Source organism: Lethenteron reissneri, chromosome 59 (assembly GCF_015708825.2).
Source record: "Lethenteron reissneri isolate LAM-NWPU_2019-01 chromosome 59, ASM1570882v1, whole genome shotgun sequence".
Lineage (NCBI taxonomy): Eukaryota > Metazoa > Chordata > Hyperoartia > Petromyzontiformes > Petromyzontidae > Lethenteron > Lethenteron reissneri.
The window spans coordinates 4787634-4809361 of record NC_083837.1 but is presented as its reverse complement, the minus strand read 5'-3'; the positions used below and the strand labels follow the sequence as shown (position 1 = coordinate 4809361).

At 51.8% G+C, this 21728-nt stretch overlaps 1 protein-coding gene across 4 annotated transcripts in view; it reads left to right on the top strand.

The window, feature by feature from the left end:
* LOC133357798 (cationic amino acid transporter 2-like) overlaps positions 1 to 21728 on the top strand; it is a 68149-nt gene that overhangs the window by 37042 nt on the left and 9379 nt on the right. For all 4 annotated transcript variants that reach the window (XM_061575931.1, XM_061575933.1, XM_061575935.1 and 1 more), the window contains 6 exons: positions 3559 to 3683; positions 6961 to 7183; positions 10518 to 10657; positions 12539 to 12641; positions 14314 to 14489; positions 15825 to 15991. In XM_061575931.1, the coding sequence (XP_061431915.1) occupies positions 3559 to 3683; positions 6961 to 7183; positions 10518 to 10657; positions 12539 to 12641; positions 14314 to 14489; positions 15825 to 15991 (934 nt within the window). The remainder of the gene's footprint in view (positions 1 to 3558; positions 3684 to 6960; positions 7184 to 10517; positions 10658 to 12538; positions 12642 to 14313; positions 14490 to 15824; positions 15992 to 21728) is intronic.

Sequence of the window (21728 nt, the reverse complement as noted above, 5' to 3'; positions counted from 1 at the left end):
GAACATTTTTTCTGGCCTTGACTTTTGCAGCTGTTCTAGACTAATTTCAGGGTGCCGATTCCAAATCTGATCTCAGATTTGCTCTATCACATCTCATTTTTATGCTATCGGCATACCCCATTTTCATTGATTTTACCCGAAATTAACTCTGTCACTTATGATTGCAAGTTTTTGCGAGTCAATGACTGCTTTAGTGTTAAAATATGGTGCTGTATTTTTTGGATAGTGTGTTTATAATATAATTTTATTTGATTATCTACTTTTTTAAATGCAATATTTGATATCACAAAAACCTGATGTGATAGACAAAAACTGATGCCAGATATGGAATCAGCACCCCAAAATTACCTTAAAACCGTTGGAATACCTTATGCCAGAAAAAGTGTGTTTACCAGTGTAATTGTTACATCATGGGACTTCCCTTGCCTGCTTGAGACTCGGCTCTCAAAGAAAGCTGTCTCTGGTGTGGACCAATCGGTTTAAAAGACAATGCACATCATACTGTCAGAGCGAGCTTCTTTGTTGCATGTTCACCTTGGAGTATATGTGGTTAATGCAGACACGATTCCTTGGAAAAGGTTTCGGTTTGGTTTTTTAACATCTTAACACCTGTTTTAGTGTCAGAAAGGGTAAAAACCAATTCTTGTACAATAATTGTTACCAACGTTATATATATATTTAATATTTGATTTATATTTCAATAGGAGCCCGGTACAGAGCATAAACCGGACAACGTTGTCCGGTTTACGTTGCACCCAGAGTTTAACGAAACGGGCAGAGCGACCGGCGTTTTGTATCTTGAACCTGTCCATGCGTTTCGATAAACTCTGCGTCCCCTGGGTGTCTACTTGCTTAACTCGGATAGCGCCTCTATGGAGGAAGGGCGGGGGTTGGGGGGGGGGGAGAAGGTAAAAGAATAGGGAGGTGGTAGTAGGGTGGGGGGGGGGGTGAAGGAGAGGGGGGTTGCCTTAAATGCCCGAATGAATGACATAAAACATCGATGTCCACCTGGAGGAGAATCCGTGAACGGGCCTCCCAAGTTTGTTAATGCTGCTTCTTCCCTGCCCCCCTTCTCACCCCCCTTAATTTTGCCACTTCGATGTTCCCGAGCGAAACTTTGTACTCGTGTGCCGACTTTAACCCTCTGCCGTCCAGAGACGTCTGCAAGTTGCAGACGTTCACCGCCAAATCTCGGAAACGCTCGCAAGCGGCTCGGCATGGATTTTATTCGGAGTAGTAGCGCCGTTGTTTCTAAAGACGCTGTTACTCGCCGCAGAGAACCTGTCGCGACACGACCCCACCGCACCCTACGGTAGCTTGCCACGTGGGAGGCTTGGTACCGATAAAGTAAATATTATTTTCTTGGGTCTTTCGGTAAAGTCACGTGACTTTACCGAAAGAACCAAGAAGATGAATCCCTGCAGTCACGAAAGCTTAAAATCGAAATTGAAATTTTATTTGACGTAGGTCTTTCATCTTCTTGGTTCTTTCGGTAAAGTCACGTAGAATGTCTCCCCGACAGACCTGGTCTTCACCTGAGGGACGGCTTCACCTGAGGGACGGCTGCTTGCGTTGTGGCCGAAACGTCGTGAGAATTATTTAATTATGTTTTATTTTTATTATTTTATTATTTCCATTCTACGTGACTTTACCGAAAGAACCAAGGAGATGAATCCCTGCAGTCACGAAAGCTTTCAATCGAGACGTAGGTGTTTGTCATCGGAACGGAGCCGTTTATAGTGTAGGCGATATCGCAGCCGTCGCTCCGATCCACATCCGTCTTCTCTTCTACAGCAACTCGATACCTAAAATCAGAACGTGTCCGCCGTGTCGCGATGACATTCACGAACCGCGCTCGGCGGAGGAGAAGGTGTTTTGGCGTCGTTTTTGGGTGACTGTTCGGGCGTGACCGCTGCTGCGGTGGCCGCTCACAGGCCTCTGCGACGGCTCGGTTTGTGGTAGAAGACCAATTAATGGCTTCGCGGTGCCACGGTTCATTATTGCCGGGCCCGACCCAAGCGCCACGCCGAGGAATTTGGTGCTTCAACGGCGCATACCGCATTAACTCGGCCGGGGAAACTGGGTCATTTGAGTTGCGGTGATTATACGTCGGCTTCCAAACCGTCATTTCAAGCGATTAACCCTAATCCCTACGCCGCTAAGAACAGGAAGATGAAGGGACAAGTCTTTGCAACGTTTGATTCAGCAGAACTCTTAAAGTCGGAGTTAATGCGGGCCCGAGACGACAGGCTTTCGTGCTCTCCGCCTGGGTGGGGCAGTGAACCCAATTCCCCTGCCCCCCTTCCCCCACTTAATTAGGCCCTGCCGCGCCCCAAACTCAGGCACGCCGAATTTGTATGCACCCCCCCCCCCCCCCCCCACGTTCGTTCTGGTAACGAAAGGTGCTCTGCACCGGCGGCTCGCGTTGAGTTGCGTGCGTACATTTTTTAAAAGTATATAACAATGCTGCAACAAAATGTAACTGAAAAAATATCTCTCAAATATAAAAATATAATATCTCTAAAAAAATAAATATCTCTTAAATAGAAAAATATAATATCTAAAAAACAAATATCTAGCAAGTAGAAAAATATAATATCTATAAAAAATGTATATCTCTCAAATAGAAAAATATATCTCAAAAAAATAAATATCTCTCAAATATAAAAATTTCATATCTCCAAAAAATAAATATCTCTCAAATAGAAAAATATTATATCTATAAAAAATAAATATCTCTCAAATGTAAAAATGAACGAGCGATCCACGTGTCCTCGTTTACCCGGTGCCCTGAGCGTAGGTGTCGCTTTGCCTTGCTAACATTGCCCATAGACTAACATTGCCCATAGACTAACATTGCCCATAGGCTAACATTGCCCATAGGCTAACATTGCCCATAGACTAACATTGCCCATAGACTAACATTGCCCATAGACTAACATTGCCCATAGACTAACATTGCCCATAGACTAACACTGCCCATAGACTAACACTGCCCATAGACTAACACTGCCCATAGACTAACACTGCCCATAGACTAACATTTACCATAGGCTAACATTGCCCATAGGCTAACATTGCCCATAGGCTAACATTGCCCATAGGCTAACATTGCCCATAAACTAACATTGCCCATAGACTAACATCGCCCATAGACTAACATTTCCCCTTTAGGCTAACAATGCCCATAGACTAACATTGCCCCTTTAGGCTAACATTGCCCATAGACTAACATTGCCCCTTTAGGCTAACATTGCCCATAGGCTAACATTGCCCCTTTAGGCTAACATTGCCCCTTTAGGCTAACATTGCCCATAGACTAACATTGCCCATAGACTAACAATGCCCTTAGACGAACGTTACCCATCGACTAACAAGTTCGTGAGCAAATGCCATGGACAGAGAGCCAAGTGGCAGGAAGGGCCATCAAGATCACGAACGCGACGCACACACACGCGGAGAGAGCGGTGGGAGAGGTTCCGGTTCGCTTGATGCCCTGCTGCCGCTAACGCCGCTGTCGTTGTTTTTTCTCCTCCGCGATCCCGTCGCTCGCTGCAGCAACGCGACGGTGACCGGGACTTACGGCTCGGGGGGGTTCGCCCCGTACGGCGTGACCGGCGTCCTCACCGGCGCCGCCACCTGCTTCTACGCCTTCGTCGGCTTCGACTGCATCGCCACCACCGGTGAGTCGTTGCGGGAGGAGGGGGTGGGTGGGTTGGTGGCGGCGTGGGACGGGCGCCCGCGATTTGGCGTTCGCCGGCAACGGCGGTGTGCCAATTCTCGCGCGCCTTATTTACTCGCGCGCCTTAGTCTGCGACGGGGATTATTGTCTTCTTGGTTCTTTCGGTAAAGTCACGTAGAAGGGAAGTAATAAAATAATAAAAATAAAACATAATAAAATAATTCTCACGACGTTTCGGCCACAACGCAAGCAGCTGTCCTCAGGTGAAACCAGGTCTGTCGAGGCGACAGCGTCTGAATGAAACAGCACACGTGCTTAGAGCATATATTTAAGCTGGGTTGGTAGGGGGGGGGAAAGGGCGCCTTGACGAAAGAATTTGCATATCAAGAGGAATTTAGCATATTTATGGGAAATGCAGGTATGTGATTAGTACTACTTATGTCTGTGCATTATGCAGGATTAGCAGCATCCAAGGGAGGGGATATTGTGTTTTTTTAACTATTTAACTTTTTACACGCCGTTTTTGATTAGTATGTCAGCACCTTTTTATTTATTTAATTGCTTATCCTGTTTGCGCGAAGTTCCGGGCAGGCGTGGGTTTCTCGTGCAAATCGTCGGTGGTGTTGTTGTCGTTGCTTTAGCTCTCGTTAGTTTGCGACTTGCCTCCACCCCGCGGAGTCCCGTGACTGCCGCCGCTGCCGTCGGCCTCTTGGGGCTGCGATCGTTTCGTAACTCTTGAGTCTCTCTTCTTGGTTCTTTCGGTAAAGTCACGTAGAACAGGTCTGTCGTCTTTCCGACAGACCTGTTCTTCACCTGAGGACGGCTGCTTGCATTGTGGCTGAAACGTCGTGAGAATTATTTTATAATGTTTTCTTTTTATTATTTTATTATTTCCCTTCTACGTGACTTTACCGAAAGAACCAAGAATATGAATCCCTGCAGTCACGAAAGCTTTAAATCGAAATCTTGAGTCTCTGTGTAACTCTAGGGATGTCTGTGTTACTCTACGAATCCCTGTGTAACTATGAATCTCTATGTAACTCTATTGGTTTCTACGTAACTGCTGTGTCCTATAACTACCGCCACTGCTGACGGTCTTGGGCTGCGGTCATCCTTGCAACAGAACTGCTTAGCTCATTGGGGCCTTGCCAGCCGAGTCTGAGTTTCTGTTGTAACTCTGAATCTGTGTCGTTCTATGAATATCCATCTAACTTTCTGGATGCCTGCGTCACTCTTCATCTCTGACTAGCTACTGATCTCGAACTCAATGAGTCTCTATGTAACTCTATGGGTCTCTATGTAACTGGATGAAACTGTATTGTCATGTAACTGCGACCATTACCGACAGTCTTGGGTTGTGGTCATCCTTGTAAAAGAGCTGCCTAGCTCAATGGGCCTTGCCAGCCAAAGTAATCAAGTCCGAGTCTATGTCTGTGTAGTGAGTTCAACTGAGTCAGAGATGTACACTTGGAGGCAACACATTTATTTACACCAACACAAAGGGGTAACTGCCCCTTAACAGGATAACAACTTGTGGTGGTGACCACCAGGCTAACTGCGCTAATGACACTAACTAGCTACAATGGACCGGACCACAGCTTGGATCCACGTGTTGGAGACTCTTGGAGGACGTAGAAAGTAGAATGTAGATTATTCAGGATGAACAACAGCAGCCGGTCCCTCTCGGCTTATATCCTCTGCGGCGTAGCTGGCTCCGCCCTTGGCCACGACCACCTTCTAGAATCCTCGAGCAGGATCTCGGCCCTGACACGTGACCACCACTAGACCCCACTTGGGGGCCCTGTGTAGACTTACCTGGTCACGTGTCCTCTGGGGTCAACCAGAGTGCCACGGTCTGTTGACAGTCCGTTTCATAGTGAGTGGGGGGAGGTCTGTCAGCAGGCCCATACGCGATTTGCTGTGTAAAATCGCCCTCGTCTTGCACGTAAGGCTGCGCATCGCTCATGCAGCCACGAGAGGGCACCACAAACATTTAAATAAGGGCACCACGGGGTGAGCAGCCCCTCCCCACCCAGCCCCACCCCTCCCACGCCCCACCTAGCCCCACCCTTCCCATCCAGCCCCTCCCCATCCTCCCCACTCAGCCCCACCCCATCCTCCACACTCAGCCCCTCCCTCCGCACCCAGCCCCTCCCTGCACGCTGGACGGACGGACACAATAATCCCCTGTGGGCTGGTGGAACCAGGTGGTTACTACCAGTATTAACCATAGGACTTGGTGAGTTTTACGCTGTGAGACCATCAGGCCCCGGTACGACTTTGAATGCCCATATTATATCGCCAAAGGTGTCGTAAGCTGGGGGGAGTGGTGAGCATTTACAAGGGTCTGTGAGAATGGTACTTTACGGCGCACCGTGCCTGTGCGCAGTCGTGATGCCTATTGACGGATGCCTTAAATGAGTGCGCCCCATCCCACGTTTGGTGTGAGCTCCGGAGGGCAGCGTTGTCCCCGTGTCCTTTCCACGCGGAGTAAAATCCACGTCGCGTTCCACGTTGACCCCGCCGCTTGCGACCGGCCAATGTCACGAATGCGACCCAGTCAATCTCGCGGCCTGAACGTGGATTGGTCTTAAAAATTTATTCTATCTTGACTTAAAGCTTTCGTGGCTGCAGGAATTCATGTTCTTTTTGTCTTTCGGTAACGTCACTTGGGTTCAAATAAAATAACAAAAAAAGAACAAAAACTATGACGTTTCGATCACAACAAAAGCGATCGTCCTCCTGATGACGATTGCTTAAGTTGTGATCGAAACTCCGTCTTTTTTTTGTATTTTTTAAAATTTTCTTTGAACCTATCTACGTGATTTTACCGAAAGACCCAAAGAATATAAAATTCATTCTGTTGGTGTTTTTATTTTTCAAATTGCATTTCAAATAAAGAGGCCGGCACAGAGCACGAACCACGACGCAGGGAGGGGGGGGGACACAGGAACTCCGCGGACACTCACTCTGTGGGTGCGCGGTTGACGGGGAGGGAGGGGGGGTGAAAAAAAGAAAGCCCGCCGCCTGCCGCCAAACGTCGTCTCCGTTAAGCCTCGCCGACATTTGGCGCGGCGTTAACGCAGCGCGGTTCGTAACGCAGCGCACACAAATACTTAAAGCCCGATGCTCGAGGTCGACGCTTCGACGAAACAACGAGCCAAGGCACGGCCCGAACAGGTGCCGCTCTTCGCCTGGGATGCGCGGACACGCGCCACGGACCGACCGTCAAGCCCCCCCCCCCCCTCCCTCTCTGTTTTGCTCGTTTGCGGTTGCAGGCGAGGAGGTGAAGAACCCTCAGCGGGCCATCCCCATCAGCATCGTCGCCTCGCTGCTCATCTGCTTCGTGGCCTACTTTGGCGTGTCGGCCGCCCTCACGCTCATGATGCCCTACTATCTGCTGGACGAGGCCAGCCCCCTGCCCGTGGCCTTCGAGTACGTGGGCTGGGGCCCCGCCAAGTACATGGTGGCCATCGGGGCGCTGTGCGCGCTCACCTCGAGGTAAGGCCACCGCGGTGTCGCCGGCATTCGTGGCTAACGGCTCGTGGATACGTCCTTGTGTTGATCTTTCGCACCGTGCGTAGCCAGCCGTGCTAATCGGAGGTGCAGTGTTGAGTCTATGGGCAGTGTTGAGTCTATGGGCAGTGTTGAGTCTATGGGCAGTGTTGAGTCTATGGGCAGTGTTGAGTCTACGGGCAGTGTTGAGTCTATGGGCAGTGTTAGTCTACGTGCAGTGTTGTGTCTGTGGGCAGTGTTGAGTCTACGGGCAGTGTTGAGTCTACGGGCAGTGTTGAGTCTATGGGCAGTGTTGAGTCTATGGGCAGTGTTGAGTCTATGGGCAGTGTTGAGTCTATGGGCAGTGTTGAGTCTATGGGCAGTGTTGAGTCTATGGGCAGTGTTGAGTCTATGGGCAGTGTTGAGTCTATGGGCAGTGTTGAGTCTACGGGCAGTGTTAAGTCTATGGGCAGTGTTAGTCTACGTGCAGTGTTGTGTCTGTGGGCAGTGTTGAGTCTACGTGCAGTGTTGAGTCTATGGGCAGTGTTGAGTCTATGGGCAGTGTTGTGTCTGTGGGCAGTGTTGAGTCTACGGGCAGTGTTGAGTCTGGGCAGTGCCGAGTCTATGGGCAGTGTTGAGTCTACGGGCAGTGTTGAGTCTATGGGCAGTGTTGAGTCTATGGGCAGTGTTGAGTCTATGGGGAGTGTTGAGTCTATGGGCAGTGTTGAGTCTATGGGTAGTGTTGAGTCTATGGGCAGTGTTGAGTCTATGGGCAGTGTTGAGTCTATGGGCAGTGTTGAGTCTATGGGTAGTGTTGAGTCTACGGGCAGTGTTGAGTCTATGGGTAGTGTTGAGTCTATGGGCAGTGTTGAGTCTATGGGCAGTGTTGAGTCTACGGGTAGTGTTGAGTCTATGGGCAGTGTTGAGTCTATGGGTAGTGTTGAGTCTATGGGTAGTGTTGAGTCTATGGGTAGTGTTGAGTCTATGGGCAGTGTTGAGTATATGGGCAGTGTTGAGTCTACGGGTAGTGTTGAGTCTATGGGCAGTGTTGAGTCTATGGGCAGTGTTGAGTCTATGGGCAGTGTTGAGTCTATGGGCAGTGTTGAGTCTATGGGCAGTGGTGAGTCTATGGGCAGTGGTGAGTCTACGGGCAGTGTTGAGTCTATGGGCAGTGTTGAGTCTATGGGCAGTGTTGAGTCTACGGGCAGTGTTGAGTCTACGGGCAGTGTTGAGTCTACGGGCAGTGTTGAGTCTACGGGCAGTGTTGAGTCTACGGGCAGTGTTGAGTCTACGGGCAGTGTTGAGTCTACGGGCAGTACGTACATACGTACGTTTGACTTCTGTCGCACCGTGCGTAGCCAGCCGTGCTCATCGCATGTGCGGTGTTGGCACGGTGCGCGCCGCCGCTTGTAACCGTCGTCGCGCGCACTGGGACGTCGGTTCCCCCGTGTGGCCACGCGGAGGAGCGTCCGCTGCTCTCGCGCTCGGCCGCCGCCCGCCCACCCCCCCTCCTTGCAGGAGGGAAGTATCCCCTTCCGTAGCGCGGTTTATTTAACCGTAACTTCCCTGCGCCCGTCAGCGGGGGGGTTGGTGTAAAGCGTAGGCGTGGGAGCGTAGAAGTACATCGCAACGATGGATTTTTTGTTTGTTTTTGCTGGCGCACAGCCCCGCAGCAGCCTAAGCAACCTGGCGTGCAAGGTGGTGGCCACCTATCCGGGCGCCTTCCAGCCTCTGGCCTGCTTGGCTTATGAGGTCTGATGAGATCGGGCACATCGTGATGTTAACAGTAATGTTAATGATCCATAGCAGACGTTTTTGGGTTAGATCGCGCGACTATAAATGTGTCGTTAAACCCGCCACCACCTGACACGGCCAATCGTCAGGTGCGAGAGGCGGAGGTGCGGGGATTAATGAATGCATATAAATTCTCACAAGTGACAACATCACATTTATCCCTCTATTTCGGACTGAAACAGGAGGAGGATTTATCCAGAAACACTTGACTGTCGCCTGATGATGCTGGTTGTAATTCCTGGCGAAACGTCGTGCTGGAATTGTCAATTTTGTAGTGGGTTTACTCTCCCGACACACATGTGGTGTGCCGAACTAGCAACGGATTGGCAGGTTTTATTTACGTGACAAATCTTTATAAGGTGGTTGTGTCGGGTGGTGGCGGGTTTAACGACACATTGATATTCACGCGAATTAAGGGGCCGTCCATAAATGACGTCACGCACCTGGGGGGGGGGGGTCAGATATTTGTGACGATGTGTGACGGGGGGGGGGGGCGGGGGTTTTAGAAATGTGACATCGCATCAAAATGCGCAACTTTAAATAAATATAGACAACACGTTCTACTTAATTAAATATACTTTTTAATAAATGTTTTCTTCTACAACAGAGTGCAGCGCCACATTAAATACGCACTACAATGACAATATTCTTGGGGGGGGGGGGGCAGAGCTTTGTGACGTCATATTTGAGGGGGGGTCTGACTTTTTATGACGCCGTGTGACTAGGGTTGGGGGGGGGGGGTAAAAAATCGTCTAAAATCGCGTGACGTCATTTATGGACGGCCCCGCACCCAAAAAACCTCCCTATGGAAAATATTGGTCATGGAAGTCTACGTGTTGAACTCTTTAATAATAATGCCCAATGTATGGAGAAGCGCCTTTCATCAAGGATCTCACTGGGGAAAGAAAAAGAGGCGAAATAATAAAACAAATGCTATGATGTCTGGGTATCGATTACACTTTTTTTAAAATAATCGATTAGTTTCGTATCGCGGCGTCATTCATGCAAATTGCATCTGCCAATCGCCGAGTGACAACCACAGGCCGAGCTGGAAGGATGCCGGGCAGTGAGCCGGCACCAACAGTTCCCTCCGTAATTAAGATGTTTTCGGCCAATTGGCGAGCGTTTATGCTGCACGTGGGAGCAAAAACCCGGCGAAAACCCACACGTGCGAGGGGGCAACACTCGATCCCACACAGAAGGCGCAGGCGATATCAGTCCGCGCTTCGCTGCATTCTCCTAGCGAGCCAGGGCTTACGGGCATCGCCTCGACGCCCGCGGGGTCCGAAGGGAGCTTCTCGACATTTGCGCGGCGATTCACCCATCCCTTGCCGCTCCCTCCACAACGTACGGATAGCGGTGAAGGCAGCATAGCCGCCAGCGCCTGGTGTCGCCTCCGTGGAATCCAGGTTGCCCGTGCGGAGGTTGCCTTCTCGCCCGCCTTCGCGTGCAACGAGCATTTTTATAACCGCCGCTACCGCCATCATCGGTGAACTCTCTCTCTCTCGCTCCCTTCCGTGCGCTCGGCCTGATTGCCCCACCCCAGTTTGCTCGGAAGCATCTTCCCCATGCCTCGCATCATCTACGCCATGGCGGAGGACGGCCTGCTGTTCCGCTGGCTGGCGCGCGTCCACAAGCGCTTCAAGACTCCCATCCTCGCGACGATCACTTCGGGCTCCGTGGCAGGTGAGCGCCCGGGCTCTGCGCTTCAGACTGTTTGGCTGCTACGGGGGTTATTTGACTGCTGCTGCCGTTATAGACGTCCACGGGGTGGCGATGAGGCCCACTTCCTTGGGCTGTCACCGTGGCCAGGTCGACGAAGAGCTGTGTAGCTCGGCAGCCAAAGATTCTTAAACGCGTGACAGTGGTACTAAAATGTGGAGGGGGAAAAACGGAGGAACTGGCGAAAAATCCACGCGACCACGGGGAGAGAGAGGGAAAGAGAGAGAGACGCACACTCCAAATATACAGCAGCAGGTGTCAGGGTCAGGATCGAACCCACGACCTCCTGTATACCAGGCGAGGTAGTTAACATCTCCTAGCCACCATGATGATGAGAGAGAGACTCAAACTCCAAATATACAGCAGGCATTGTCAGGGTCGGGATTGAACCCACGACCTCCTGTATACCAGGCGAGGGAGTTAACATCTCCTAACTATCGTTGCGCCCCTCTGCTCTGCATCCCTGGCCGAGGGAAGTGGTCCGGCCGAGATTTGAGCCGGCTTCTCTCCGACGGCGAGTGAAGTGCTCTGACCACGGCCGGACGACGTAATTTTGATTCGCGCACCGACGAGGACTTGGGGGGGGGGGGGGGGGGGGGTGCGGGGGGCTGACGGATCGCTCGTGAGTAGCAGCGAGCCGCGACACTGGCGAGCCCGAGGCGTTGCTGCTCGTACATGAGGGAGTGGGTTCGATCCCGACCATGACAATCCCTGGATATTTGGTGTTTGCGTGTCTCTCGCTCTCTCCCCGTGGTCGCGTGGATTTTTCGCCGGGTCCTCCGGTCTTGTGCTTCACATTTTAGAATAGACATCGCGCGTTTGGAGTTCTTTGGCTGCTTTATACATTCCCGCTCATTGGCCAAACCGGTGATGGTTATCTGAACCAGAGGTCGCAAACAGGTTTTGATTCCTTACCCGTACCCGTACCCGGCCGCACCAGCGTCGCAAACGGGTACCCGTACCCGTACCCGGCCGGGTACGGGTAGCCGAGTATCGGGTAGGGTACGGGTACCTGATTGCGACCTCTGGGATGAAGCCATGTTGCAGGCGCGGGTGGGTTGATTCTAGGAACTTGAATTGTGAGAAGAGACAAGACGTTGGGAAATTAGTGACAAACGGTTACTCACCAGTGACTCACGGCCTTCTCACTCATTGGTTGTGGTGAGTCACGTGCGTCTACCCGTACCCGTACCCCACCGCACCAGGGTCGCAAACGGGTAGCCGTACCCGGCCAGGTACAGGTAGCCGGGTATCAGGTAGGGTACGGGTATCGGGTACCCGATTGCGACCTCTGATCTGAACTCGTTTTGGGCCTCCCTCTCCCCGAAGTTGACTCCACCTCAAATGAGCACCTGGTGCGATGTGTAAACATCGGGCGTGGTGTTGGCCGCCCACCCCCTCGTGCGCCGTGCCGGCCTTTTAAAGGTGCCGCTGCTCGCTTCACGGTGCTTGCCCCGAACAGTCCGTCAATGCTGGATATTTGAACCTTATGGCGGTACCCCGGCTCTCGCACAATGTCCGTGATGCAGTCATTTGTAGTCTGTTGATGGTCGGCGACGCGGCAATCGACTCATCTCGACGAGCTGTGCACGATGCACCGCTACGGTGCGTGCGAGCATTCCGGGTTTCGTCGCAATCATTGTCCTCGCTGCGTTTCGACATTGCGGAGTGTGGCACCACCGATTTGATTGGTACCCCAGTCGCGGAGTTGAAGTATACACTCCTGGAAAAAAAATCGTGTCCCAGAAATAAAATATTTTATTGCCTCGGCCATTTTGTATTACATTGGTACCCCGGGGTTCCGCCATGAGGGTCATTTTGCCTTTTATCGTTTGTCTGCATCAGCGGTGATGGCGTTCCTGTTTGACCTCATCGCCCTGGTGGACCTCATGTCTATCGGAACGCTGCTCTCATACTCTCTGGTGGCTGCCTGCGTGCTCATCCTGCGGTAAGGAATGCCAAGCAGCAGCTCCCCGCCCGCCTCACCCCCGCTCGCCACGCTCTTTCCCGGGTCCCCTTCCTCTTTCGTCCGAACGAATTAATCCACGGGGTCCTTTTTAATATTTTTGCTGCGGTTGGCTACAGCCGTGTAGCCTCGGAATAACATGGGCGGATATATATACGGCAGCCTGGCGTTATGGTAACAACATCAAAAAACATTTGGGGGTGAGTGGTGGTGGTGGTGCGGGGTGGGGTGGTGGTGGTGTGGGGTTGGTGGGGGTGGTGGGGGTGGTGGTGGTGTGGGGTTTGTGGTGGTGGTGGGGTTGGTGGTGGTGGGGGTGGTGGTGGTGTGGGGTTTGTGGTGGTGGTGGGGTTGGTGGTGGTGGGGGTGGTGGTGCGGGGTTGGTGGTGGTGGTAAGTGGGGTTGGTGGTGGTGGGGTTGGTGGTGGTGGTGGTTGGGTTGGTGGTGGGGGTGGTGGTTGGGTTGGTGGCGGGGTTGGTGGTGGTGGTTGGGTTGGTGGTGGCGGGGTTGGTGGTGGTGGTGGTGGTGGTGGTAAGTGGGGTTGGTGGTGGTGGGGTTGGTGGTGGTGGTGGTGGTTGGGTTGGTGGTGGGGGTGGTGGCGGGGTTGGTGGTGGTGGCGGGGTTGGTGGTGGTGGTGGTGGTGGGGTTGGTGGTGGTGCAGGGCCACAACCCCGATCGTCTGGCTGCTCGTTGGCGGCTCTTCCGCGTTTGTGCAGGAAAGGCTCTCGCCACTGCCGCCCCGGTTTCTGGCACCCGCGCTGCACGGTCACCGCTGCAGCGCTGGGTCGCGCGTGCCAGAGCTGCTCTGTGATGTCCGGTGGTTGTCCGTGTTGTTGTTGTTGTTGTGTTTATATAGAAAGCAACATGAATAACATTACAGACCACGGACCTGGTATTTCACGGAAGGACCGTTATTCGTACACGTCGGCTTTTCGCGACCAATATTACGCACGATAAACGTTTTTGGGTTGGATGGCGTAAATATAAATGTGTCGTTAACTCGCCCGATTCGCAAGGTTTGTCACGTGAGCAAAACGTGCCGATTGGCTACTACTTCGGCACACAATTTGAGTACCGTGGCATTTCGCGAGAGATTCATCGGGCGATTCGCCTCCCTGAAGAGAGAGAGAATGACTCGGCAGATGCCAGGCGGAGCCACAGACGAGAGCTGCAAGTCGGCCACGCGATGAGCCGGCGCCAACAATTGCCCAAGCTCTGTGATCCTCTTTGTATGAATGTTTTATCGGCCAATTAATAAGCGTTTTAACGTGCGAGGACACCGCAGCACCCGGAGGAAACCCACGCGTGCGAAGGGGGGGGGGGGGGAGAACGCTCGATCCCGTACAGATGGAACACATTTTTTCTGTGCCGCCTTCTCGGTGCGGTACTCTGGGACGCCCACGGGAAGGGAGTTTCACGCGACGTCTGTGTGCGATCCACCAGCCATCGCCGCTTGCCTCCACGGCGCCGGATTACAGGCAGCCCACGTGCTCAGCCGGCGGACGCGGCGTGCGCGTATCCATTGCGGCGTTGCGACATTCGAACGGCGAAACTCGCGTCGACGAATTCGGCCGCGGTCGATCGCCGCGATGCGTCAAGCGCAGATTTGGTGACCGCGCTGCCCACGTGTGACCCCCCCCACTGTTCGCGTGGTCAGTTACCAACCGGAGCCGGACTGGAAGGACTCACCGGACTTTGAATTCGTGCCTGGGGGTGCCGGCTCGGAGGAGCAGGACAAGCCGCAGTGGGGGCCCATGCTGCTGATACAGCCTCGGTCGCGGCTTCCCAACAAGCAATCGACCGTCATCGTGAACGTGTGTGTCGGCCTCATCGGTGAGCCCCCCTCCCCGCCCCCCCCCCACCGTGCCGCAGCGGCGAAATGTTAACTACCTCGCCTGGTATACAAGAGGTCGTGTGTTCGATCCCGACCCTGACGATGCCTGCTGTATATTTGGAGTTTGCGTGTCTCTCTTTCACAGTGATGAGATGTTAACTACCTTGCCTGGTATACAGGAGGTCGTGTGTTCGATCCCGACCCTGACGATGCCTGCTGTATATTTGGAGTTTGCGTGTCTCTCTCTCACAGTGATGAGATGTTAACTACCTCGCCTGGTATACAGGAGGTCGTGGGTTCGATCCCGACCCTGACGATGCCTGCTGTATATTTGGAGTTTGCGTGTGTCTCTCTCACAGTGATGAGATGTTAACTACCTCGCCTGGTATACAGGAGGTCCTGGCTTCGATCCTGACCCTGACGATGCCTGCTGTATATTTGGAGTTTGCGTGTCTCTCTTTCACAGTGATGAGATGTTAACTACCTTGCCTGGTATACAGGAGGTCGTGTGTTCGATCCCGACCCTGACGATGCCTGCTGTATATTTGGAGTTTGCGTGTCTCTCTTTCACAGTGATGAGATGTTAACTACCTCGCCTGGTATACAGGAGGTCGTGGCTTCGATCCCGACCCTGACGATGCCTGCTGTATATTTGGAGTTTGTGTGTCTCTCTCCGTGGTCGCGTGGATTTTTCCCTTAGTCCTCCGGTTTTTCCGTCCACATTTAGAATCAACATCACGCGTTTTAGAGTATTTGGCGAATTTCCACATGATAAGCCACTTCGTTGAGATCTAATTTGTGGCCAGGTCGCTTCTGAAGAGCTACACATAGCTCAGTGAGCCTTACCTGGTCAAATAAAAAGTTTACTTTAACCTCGTGACCATGATTGCGTACTCATGTGCACGGATTGGTTGTAAACGTGATTGTGTGGGGAGCGGTGGTGCAACGGTTAGCACGCTGCGCTACAAAACCGGCGACCCGAGATCGATTACCGCTCACGGTCAACACCAGTGACAATTATCTGAACCGGTCCTGGGCCTCCCCTAGGTCGACTCGGCCTCAACTGAGTACCTGGTGCGATGTGTAAACATCGTCACTGGGGAGACAAAGGCGGCCGGGCGTGGTGCTGGCCACCCACCCCTTCGTGCGCCGTGCCGGCCTTCATTGGTGCTCACTAACAGCACTTGCCCCAACAGTCTGCTGAGGCTATACAGCGGGGGAGGCGATCCTTGTCTCTGTGAACGCGATTGTGCGCTTGTGTGCGCTGGTTGAGGTGTGGTTACGTAACTGGCGTGTGTGGGTCCGTCCGTCCGTCCGTCCGTGTGTGTGCGCAGCGTTACTCTGCGTGGTCCTCACCATGTTCATGGTGCACGGAGCCTCGGCCCTGGCCGAGCAGGCCACCTGGGTCATCGCCATGGTCGTCATCTTTGCCACCGCCCTCGTCGCGGTCACCGTCGTCGTCTGGAGGCAGCCGCAGAGTCAGACGAAGGTCTCCTTCATGGTAAGGACCCTCCCGAGCAGGAGTCGTGAGGCCTCCGGTGCGAGGCTTTGCTGGGCTTGGCAATCGCAATAAATAAACAAACGTGCAGCGTGCAGCCATGATGGTTGCCATCTAGCTTCTTCCCACAATGCACCGCGTCAAGATCGGAGGGTGCACGCGATCAATGCGAGAGCGCGGGGACGTTGAGCCTTGTGTCACGTACTCTTTGGCCGTGCGATACATTTAGAAACGCGCCTCCGATTTTGGCAAGGTTGGCTACGTACGGTGCGAAAGAAGTTCAACGCACATACATACAAAATATACAAAAACATCTTAACCCGTTCCCATTCTGATGATTCTGATGATGTACCGGAAGACGTTACCGAGGCTCCCGCAAGCCCCACGCGGGAGGGCGTGCGACACTGTTTAGCGCCAGCTATCGTAGAGTGCGGTCGCGTCGCTCCGGTTCTCTGCGGTGAGTAACAACGACTTTTAAAAACAAAATAAATCAAATTAACGCCGCGCCAGTCGCGCTGTTCCGAGATTCGGAGGTGAACGGGGACGACCACCACTCTGCAACTTGCAGCAACGTCTCGGAATGGAAATGGGGAAAGGGTTTTTATTCAACGACGTTGACGAAAGAGCGACCGGCCAAGACGCTGCTGAAGGGCCTGTCGGGCGCTGTCTCCGAAAGGCTTCTTTGACAAACAGCGCTTGACATTCACATCCAGTGTCGTCTTATTCTCACGTCCAGCCCTCGTTAATTCGCACTGACCTGGGGACATGTCGCCCCCTTTGCAATGACTCTGCAGATACGCCGAAAAAGTCCGCAGGCAATTTTACATTTTGATGACGAGATGATAAAAAGGGAATTTGCGATCGCGAGCGATGCGTCTGCGGGACGGTGTGACCGGCGGGTTCGATTTCAGCCAGGTGCTGTCCATCTGCCACACTTTCAGCGACGTGGAGCCCAGGGATTCGATTGCTGAAGGGTCGGGAAAAACTTTTTTTCTGGTCGGTGACTTGGTGGCTAGGAGATGTTAACTTCCTCGCTTTGTATACGGGAGGTCGTTGGTTCGATGCCGGCCCCGACGGCTGCGCATGTCCTCCCCGTGGTGGCGTGGATATTTCCCCGGGTCCTCTGGGTTTAACCCTGCACATTTAGAAACATTTTGAGAGTATTTGGCTGCTATAAATTTCAACATGATAAGCCAATATGGGACCTTTCTTGCAAGTATTAAAATATGTCAAGATGTTAAAGCGCCAAACAGAATCGCTTACTCAAGGAATCTTGTCCGCATTAACCGCACGTACTTGCGGTGAACATGCAAACAAATAAACATGCTCTGATAATATATTGGCATTGTCCTTGAAACCGATTGGTCCGCACCAGAGACGGCTTTCTATCGAGTCGAGTCTCAGCAGAGGACGCCAAAAGGTGAACAGCACGAAGCATGAAAATGACCAGAGCACGATTTTTGTTTGCATGTTCACCGCAAGTGCGTGTGGTTAATGCGGACAGGATTCCTTGAGTAAGGATTATGTTTGGGGTTTTAACATCTTGGCACCACTGTTTTATTGGGACCTCCTTTGCCAGTACCAAAATATGAGAATGGGGTTTTCCCCTTTTTTCATGGCAACAAAACAGGTGTTGAGATGTTAAAACACCAAACTGAAACCTTTTTGTCTGCATTAACCACCATACTTGTGGTTAGAAAGCAAACAAAAAACACGTTCGATAATGATTGTCTTTGAAACTGATTGGTCCACACCAGAGACCGCTTTCTTTCGAGCCTCGTCTCAAACGGTGTTAGACCAGAGGACGTGTGGACCAATCAGTTTCAAGGACAATGCATCATATATTATCAGAGCATATTTTCTGTTTGCATTCTGACCACAAGTATTGTGGTTAATGCAGACATGATTCCTTGTTAAAGGTTTCAGTTTGGTGTATTAACATCTTAACACAGCTGTTTTGTTGCCATGAAAAAATGGGAAAAACCTATTCTCACCTGTTTTATTGCCAGAAAGAGTAAAACCTTTTGTTACATGATGAGCCACTTCGCTGAGCTCTCGTTTGAGGCCAGCTCGCTTCTGAAAACGAGCTTACGTAGCTCAGTGGGCCTTAATTTACAGAAATATTTCCCCACCCGGCACACCACATCCATCGGACGGTGGTGGCTATGCTGCTGCTGCCGCTGCGCATGGCTGCCTGTAAATCCAGCGCTGTGGAGGCAGCAGCAGCAGCAGCGAGGGTTTCTGGATCACCACACAGATGTCGTGTGAAACTCCCTTGCCGTGGGTGTCGAGGCCCGGCCACACCCTGGCTCGCCGTGAGAAGGCGGTACAACGAATGTGCACTTCAGCTGTTCCATCTGTATGGGATCGAGTGTTGTCCCCTTGCACACGTGTTTTTTTTTCCAGGCGCTCCAGTTTCTTCCCACAAGTAAACAGCTGACTGGCCTATAATGCCTTAACATATAGGGGATCGCAGAGCTTTGGGTGGAGAATTTGTCGCCGGCTACACCGCATGACCGCTGCATTCCCCGCCACTCGTCTGTGGTTCGGGGCCAGTGCAGAGTTACAAGTTGAGATGATCCGTATTAGTATTCCTCTCGCCACGGCTCTGGCTCCTCGGTCCTGCGTGGCTACTGCAGTCTATCGGAGACCCACAAAATATCCAGTGAGAAGCTTGCACTCCGCCTGGCTGCTGCTCGCCGCAACGGGGGTGTGAAGACGATGGCACGAAGCACATTTAAAAAAATGAACCAAAAAAATCGCAAGCTGCTTGTCGCTTGCTCTTATTTCAAATGTCACGAGGACACGCCTGCCCTCTCTCTGTCTCTCTCTGCGGTCTCTCCACAGAGAGACGCAGCAGCGCGGGGTGGCCTAGCGATCAATCTCGGCCTCGACGCCACGGAGTTAGGGGATGGGGGGTCGGCGGGGTGATTCTTCGCCGCTCTTACCACACCCGTCCGATGATTTAGGAAGCCCGCTGGGGGGCTATGCAGTTTTAAATCCAGTTTGAAAACTCGTTTCTTTCAAACTGCTGTTTTGTGTTTTTAGTTTGTAGTCACATCCCCCCCCCATCCCCCGCACCTCCGATTAGCACGGTTGGCTACGTACGGTGCAAAAAAAGTTCAACATACACACATACTGCCCATGGACTCGAAACACTGCCCATAGTCTATTGGTAGTGTTGAGTCTAACACTGCCCATGGACTAACACTGCCCATAGACTCAACACTGCCCATAGACTCAACACTGCCCATAGACTCAACACTGCCCATAGACTCAACACTGCCCATAGACTCAACACCGCCCGTAGACTCAACACCGCCCGTAGACTCAACACCGCCCGTAGACTCAACACCGCCCGTAGACTCAACACCGCCCGTGGACTCAACACTGCACTTCCCATTTGCACAGTGGCTAAGTACGGTGGGAAAGAGGTTCAACGTACCTACACGAGGTGCCACCAATCGCCGATAGGGGCACGTACCACCATCTCATCCCTCTGCCAGTGCTCCCACAAAGGAGAGGAGACCCAAGACTGAATCGCATCCAACCACATTACTTGGTGATGCTGCTGCTACTGCGTTGGCAGTGGTGCATGTAGGGTGCCACGGTGGCTAGGAGATGTTAACTACCTCGCCTGGTAGACAGGAGGTCGTGGGTTTGATCCTGACCCTGACGATGCCTGCTGTATATTTGGAGTTTGCATGTCTCTCTCACAGTGTCGAGATGTTAACTACCACGCCTGGTATACAGGAGGGTCGTGGGTTCGATCCTGACCCTGACACCCGTTTGGATATTTGGATTTTTTTTCTTTTCTCTCCGCCTGATGAGTTTTTTTCTTTTATTATTTTATTTAAATTTTTGATTTTACTATTTTTTTTTATTATGGGTTTTTTGTTTTTATTATTTTCATTAATAATTTTTGTATTTTATTTGCATTATTAAAAAAAAAAAGTTTTTATTTTACTTATTTTTATTATGTGTTTTTTTTTCTTTCATTTTCATTAATACGTTTTTTATTATAAAAAAAAAGTTTTTTTCTATTCACGTGACTTTATCGAAAGAACCAAGAATATGTATATTTGGAGCTGGCGTGTTCTCTCTTCCCGTGGTCGTGTGGATTCTTCTCCCAGGTCCTGCGGGTTTCCCCTCCACAGTTAGAATCGACATGTGTAATTTGGCAGCTATAAAAATTCCACGGGTGATTGGGCCAACTTCGTTGAGCTATCATTTGTGGCCAGGTCTTTTCTGAAAGAGAGCTACATATCCCAGGGGGGGGCCTTACCTGCTAAAAACAAATAGTAAATTGTGATTTTAATAATAATAATAATTCAACGCGTTTGACAATAATGCTCTGGCCGTAAAAGAAAAAATATATATTGGTGATTGTTTCAGGCAATGGCCTTTCTCATTCATAGCTCATCAATTAACAAACTCTCCTCCAGCAGTGTGCGACTGTGGGTCATGCAGACCAGCACCGTCCGATGTATATCGACGCAACGTCCCCCTCAGATCCAAAAAAAACACGGACACGTGACAGCGACGACGATACGCTACTCCGCTGCTGTTGCTGCTGCTGCTGCGGTCCTGCCGACACGGTTGTCCGGCTTGACCACCGGAGCTGTGACAAATCCATCGGCGCTGTCGCTCTGCGATCCGCGTCGGCAGCTGCACGGCAAGAAAGAAACGGAGACCGGGAGAGATGGCGCTAATAAAGGGCTCGAGCCGGCACTTGTTCATAATGTTTAGTTACACTAGATTTGAAGCTTTCGTGACTGCAAGGATTCATACTCTTAGTTTTTTCGGTAAAGTCACGTTACTTTACCGAGTGTTAACATCCCCGGCGTTTAACAGTACTCTCTTTATTGTCAGCCAACACTGGTATAAACATGGGCATTTTCGTTCTCTTCTATCATGTCATCATGTGCACCAACAGGGACTTGCGCACAAACACGTCGACGTCTACGAGCACCTCGTGCTCTCTTTTAGCCCCGCCCCTCTCCCGATACGTTCCATTCATTGGCTACTACATTCTGATAAGCTCCCCCCCCCCCTCCCCCTTAACTTGTATTTAAGAACTTGCATCATGGAATTCTTCCCTCACTTGATGCAGCAAATCTGGCTGTGACGGTCCCACCGGATGACGGAGACTTGTGTTGCCTCCGAAACGTCGTGATTTATTATTTTATTTTTATTCATTTTAATTTCATTTTTTACCTACGTGACTTTACCGAAAAAACTAAGAGTATAGTTACACTAATAGGGGCTACTGAGTGTGACGGACAAAAACCCTTCACGAGTCAAAACGTTGTTGAGCGGTATCCACCGTGCAAGCGCTAAAATCGCGTACGCCGGTGTCCTCCATCGCGGGGATGCTGGCGGCCCCTGGTGGGCCTTCAGTGGTGGCCCGCTGACGTGAGACTCTTCCCCAGAGGTCGCAAACGGGTTTTGATTCCTAACCCGTACTCGTACCAGGGTCGCAAATGGGTACCCGTACCCGGTCGTGCACGGGTAGCCAGGTATCGGGTAGGGTACGGGTATCGGGTACCCGATTGCGACCTCTGCTCTTCCCCCCCACCCGGCCGGGTACGGGTACCCGTTGCCTACCCGTATCCTACCCGAAATGAGTGACAAACGGTGACTCGCCAGTGACTCACGGCCTACCCGTACCCGTACCCGGCCGCACCAGGGTCGCAAACGGGTACCCGTACCCGGCCGGGTACGGATAGCCGGGTATCGG